At 37.1% G+C, this 5,756-nt stretch overlaps 1 protein-coding gene across 1 annotated transcript; it reads left to right on the plus strand.

Moving 5' to 3' along the window:
* Window positions 1–1,194: 1,194 nt before the first annotated feature.
* Window positions 1,195–3,972, plus strand: LOC137137670 (type-2 ice-structuring protein-like). The gene is made up of 7 exons (XM_067524223.1): window positions 1,195–1,250; window positions 1,373–1,456; window positions 1,545–1,583; window positions 2,001–2,110; window positions 2,208–2,336; window positions 2,406–2,517; window positions 3,679–3,972. Exons 2-7 carry the CDS (start codon window positions 1,396–1,398, stop codon window positions 3,762–3,764), a joined length of 537 nt encoding a protein of 178 aa, XP_067380324.1. The 5' UTR covers window positions 1,195–1,250; window positions 1,373–1,395; the 3' UTR covers window positions 3,765–3,972.
* The last annotated feature ends 1,784 nt before the right edge of the window (window positions 3,973–5,756 follow it).

A 5,756-nucleotide genomic window follows, 5' to 3' on the forward strand; every position in this document is an offset into this window, starting at 1 on the left:
GGCACTAATCTACACTTCTGGAGGCGAATGTGCTAAACCTTATCCATCACTATCACTTCAACAACTCCCACATCTTCCCTTTTTCAGAAGGTGGAGGCAGAACTTCACGCCGTACACAGTGTCCGGCAGTATGCAGTTTTACACTTATAATTCATACAGGCATTTAGGCCAAATGGCCAGAATAGTTTCTCACAATCAGGCTGTTAATTGCTCATTATTGCTTTCCTCCAAGTCCTGTTCGCCAATATGATAAGATCAAACATCAGCCAGTGTGTCCTCGCAAGTAAAAAAGTAATATGACAGTAACGTCTATAACCTGATTTAGGATGCTTTGGTGTGAAGTGGTATAATCTGTGGTCAGGCCACAACTCTCATATTAGACTGCTGACCCCACACATGCCTTTTGAAGGAATGGCCAGTAAATTTACTATTCTGTAAATGGATACAATCCTGATCCAATTCATTCTTCTGTGTACTAATAGACTTACTGACAGACAATTCAAAATATGTTTTATGTTACTTGCAGCCTCTCTCCTGATTGGATCCGGTTGCAGTTACAGGTAAAGGCTGATGGACTTATTTTAAGATGTTTCAACACCTGGGAAGGACATACATGATCAAGTTCAGCTCATTGGTTAACACCACGAACTTTGGCTCCTTTAATGGTGACAACACCATCATGGTCAGAGCAAATACACAAAAATGAATAAAATGGGACTTTTCACCGGTTTGAATTTGATGCATTCAAAAGTGGTTAGTTTGATTCATTTACTTCACTTTTCTCTGGAAACATTTTTAAAACTATGCAGGGTTTTTACAATAAATGCACAACTACTAGTCAAATACTAGTTACTGCTAGTACTAGAAATATTACATGCAGTTCCAGTAACATAAACAAATTAGCTTTAGAAACGTTTCCATCCAGTATAAAGGCCTTTGACTGCTTTCAATGCTCTTCATTTCGAAAAAGCTGATTTAAAATTTTTAGCCCAACTTAAAATATGCAGGTAGCACATTATAAACACGATGTGATGTAACTCGTCTCTTTCCAGTCACAGACTGGACCTTAGAGATTTTGACCAAACTGCATCTTTCTGTCTATGTATCTATGGGTGTGTGTCCTCAGTTCCTCATTTTGTCAGCGATGATGAGATATGAAGCTGAATATAAAGGCTGGTCTTCGTCTTGTCTTTTACCTCCACACCTGGGGATTGAAGCTACAAGCTGATACGAAACAGGGAGACGAGAAGGTAATTATACACATTTTTTTTCCAATATATATATATTTTTTTTCAAAAATCTTCTGTTCATCTTATATGTTCCTTGTATGAAATGGAACTAACATGTTTGATTCTCCTTATTGAATATAAAGATCTGCATTGTCTCATCTCTGCCATGAAGATCGTGACTGTGTTCGTGCTTGGTTGTGCCATTTTGGCTCTGACTAGAGCTGCAGGTACTTATCGACAAGGACCAAAAAAACTTTGTATATTTCTGTGTACAATACATGATCGAATAAGTTATTAACTGTCCATACTGTCCAGCTCCTCCTGAAGATGAAGAAGCAGAGGATAATCAAAGAGGTCAGTGTGTGTTTTAATATGAAGACACTATGTGAGCAATTGAATCCCATGTTTCACACGAATTGTCTTAAAAAAAATACTTCGATTAACATGGTTACACTGTACAAGTTACCAGTGGTAAAGGCATTTCTTTTTTAAAAGTTCAGTTATTCCATTAAATTAGTTTTCAATGAGGGATCTTATATTAAACGGGTCCCTTTCTTTGAGAAAAAGTGACAAATTGATGCATGGGGTCATAAAACTAAACTAAGGTTTTATATAGGAACCAGACTACTGCAAATTGCTGATCATGTCTTCTTTCAGTTTTAACTACTTTAATATTGTTAATGACATTTGTGTGTATTTTATTGTATTTACAGATTGAAAACAAAGTAGTAACTGCAAACTCATTACCAACTATTCTTTAATTGTCCTCAGGAAGTAGTGACCTGGTCAAGCGTTACCTGCTTTGTTGCAATGGTTGGACTAACATTGAGGGTGCCTGTTTCCAATATGTTTCCAAAAAGATGACCTGGGCTAAAGCTGAGGTAATTAGAAAGATCTGTTTTCTTTTTTGCACACTTAGTTAATTGACATCATCCTTTAAATTGACTATTGTTACACTTTTGTTTTTCGGTGCTTTAGAAAAACTGTCAGACCATGGGTGCACACCTTGCATCCGTAAAAAGTGAAAAAGAGTACCATGAGATTCAGAAGCTGACCGCCCCTTATGGCAACAAAGAAACATGGATTGGAGGCTCTGATGCACAAGAGGTATTAAAATTATACAATATTTGTTAAGAATTTAATAAAACTGTTTAATCTCTTTGTTTTGTCATCTAGGAAAATGAATGGCTCTGGGCTGACGGTGAGAAGTTTGTCTATACAAACTGGTGTAAAGACCAGCCAAGTAACTATCAGCAGTTGCAGCACTGTTTGCAAATGAACTTTCAAGGTAAAATTAAAAGACTTTTATTTGCACTTTCTGATGTATAATGGATTTGAATGACTCAGACATAACTGTTAAATCTAATCAGATAATTTTAAAAAATATATTACATTACAGCATGATTTTATATGGTTTTTACAATTAACTCACACACTGTGTCTACAGTCTTTTATTGAAAGAGTAAAATTTGTGGTGGGTTGTGGTTTGTCACGATTTGTATGAAGAAGTGAAAGACAGGAATAACAATAAAAACGAAACAAAAAAACTCCTAAAGAAGGTCGGAAACAGACAAGTCAATAGACGAGTAAGAATCTAGAAACAGGTAGTAAGGAATTTAATAGAGCAAAGCTGACAGGCTGTAAAGTCAGAAAACATGAACTATACGAAATACTGTAAACATAGCAGTAAGCAGTAAGACTAAAGTACCAGAACATTAATACAAAGATCTGATTTCAGACAATAATGTTAAATCAGGGTCCAAGAAACAGAGTCAGAATCCAAATGAGAGTACAGATACAGAAATTAGGGAATGGCATGGAGAGCACTGGTAAACCAAAGGATGGGAGTGTGATCAAAATAGAACAAAGGATATCAAGAGTTAAAAGAAGGGACAAAAGCTGACTTGGTGTTAGAGAATAATACAAAATGCATAGCAAAAACACGAATCAGGGAAAAATTAAACACAACACGGGACTAGAAAAACTAAGGGGCTAAACATGAACCAGGGCTGGAACAAATGAAGAAGTAAGGAAACAGATGCAATGCAGTTTCACCAACTGAGCATGTCTGGAACAATAATAATATCAACAACAACTGAAAGTGCATATCACAGAGCAGGTCAGATATGAAAAATAAACCAGGTGTGTGGACATAAACATAATAACATAATAAACTAAATTGTACATACCACAGAGGTAAATAAGGAACAGGATGAACCAAACCTCAGACAGAGCTTGTGCACAAGAATCAGGAAACTAATCATTCAACATGGAGAAACAGCAAGAATCTGGCAGGGAACTGTGGGTTTAAACAGACAGGGATCCATAGGCAGGAAGTGGGGCTGAAAAACGACAAAATAAAAGCCAGATAAGAGAAAATAATGCTGGAAAACAAAGGCAAAACAAAGACCAGGGTGAGGATCATAACAGATCGACTCCTGTGTTACAGAGAAGAAGTGCTGGGATGATCATAAGTGTGACACTCTTCTTCCATCGATCTGCGTAAAGAGAGGATGTGGAGTGGGTTCTCCTTAATAACCCAACGACTTGATATCTTATTTCACAAAGTTATTCCTTTTGTACTGCTGCATCTCGGGTTAAACAAAGAAGCAAAAAGTGAGAAAAACAGGAGCAGGATGGATTTTATGATTTGAAGAGATTGAATGTGTTATGAAAACAGTGCTTTTATCTTGCAAAGTGATCTTTTCTTTCTTCATGCAAAATAAAAAGCTTTAAGCATCAGACTGTGTTCACTTTTATGACCAAACAGGTTCAAGCCAATAATATCACAAGAATATCAACAACATGAAACTTTTTTATATTATTATTTTTGATAAGTACTTGGAAAGATGTCGCTGATGCTGCAACACACACATTATTATTTTTCATATCTTTTTTTTTTTAACACATCTAATAATTATTGAAAGTCTTGCGAAACTCTCTGCACAACGTTCACAACTTCAACTTAGTTAATAAACACGAGACCTCACTTGTGTGACATATTGGAATTTCCTTCTGTCACTTTTTCCCACTTCTTTCAAAAAATTTTGTTACAATAGCTTATGCTTCAAACTGTCCATACTGTGTCGAATATAGTGCTATGCCCAATTTGATTATTGTGCTCGTTCACCAAATTCATTTCCCTCAGGTGCTGCTCGACTTTTTACATGGTGGTGGTTTGCTAAATGCTAAATGTGGCTAGAATAGCATCTCTGAACACAACTAATAAAATCCAAACTAGAATGATTAATTATTGAAACTAATGTTCCGTCGCACATAGCAGCTACGTGGTTGGGATTTATGTCCGTCTTCACCCTGACATCACATACAGTATGGTATTATCAACAATTTTACTGATATGGACTCAGAAAAAGCACAGTGGTGGAGGAGTTTGGTGACTAAATTGCCTACAGTGAACGTGAGTGTGAATGGTTTTCTGTCTGTGCACGTGTCTCTGTGTTGGCCCTGAGATAGACGAGCGACCTGTCGAGGTTGTACCACACCTCCCACCCAATGACAGTTGGAACAGGCGTCAGTCTATCCCAGCAGGATTATACAGCACCCAGGTCATTTTTAAGTGCGTCAAATGGCCTAACAAGTGTTTCAAAGTCATCCATCACGCCGTCATCTTTTGTTCATCTAGAATTGAGGAATATTCGCCAGGCTATAAGATTCATATTGTGTTGACCAATTACATAATGGAAGGTGGGCAGAATCTAAAATAAGTGAACGTAGAGCAGAATCTCGTGGCTGCTGCTTTACATTTTAAGATTTGTGCAACCTTCAATGAAAGAGTACAAATGTGAGTCACTGTCACAATGTTAAGTAAGTAAAAGTAATTTATATAAATTTTTTCACTAGTTGTTAGCAGCATGGCTAACCAAAACACAAACTGCAAAGACAAACTCCTGACCAAATGAAATGACTTTTAACCTGTCCCTGAGAGGAAGGAGAGCAGAGCCCCTACTTTCCAACAGCTTAAGTCATCTTTCTCTGAGCAAAGACTCTGTTTTCTTCTGACATGTACATGCACATGGGGACAGGACCCCTGACTTGATAAGTGTCTATTACCGTCACCACATATGTAACACTCCTCAAAATAAGGTCAAGTACACATTCTGAAGTACTGTACTTCAGTATTATTTTTAGGTAGCTGTGCATTACTGGAGTATTTCCATTTTATTTTACTTTGGCTCTACATTCTACCTCATTTCAGGGGGAAATGTAATACTTCTAGTTTACTGCATTTATTTTACAGCTCAAAATTATTACTTTTGCAGACTCTAATCATAACTAATTATTTGTGATGTGTTATTGGGGATCAGTAATTTACAGATTTAAACTACTTTTGAGCAAACAACAGAAACACAGCACATTCTAAGAACTGCAGCAGCCAAGAGTCAACAGACTAAACGGAACACAAGGTGGTGCCCACGTCTCACAGTTAACACAGCATGACGTGACTTATTCTCTATTCATTCCAGGGGGGGCTGGCCGTAACTTTTGCTGCAGCTCAGCAGTGGGTCA

The sequence above is a fragment of the Channa argus genome, chromosome 12 (assembly GCF_033026475.1).
Source record: "Channa argus isolate prfri chromosome 12, Channa argus male v1.0, whole genome shotgun sequence".
Taxonomy (NCBI): domain Eukaryota; kingdom Metazoa; phylum Chordata; class Actinopteri; order Anabantiformes; family Channidae; genus Channa; species Channa argus.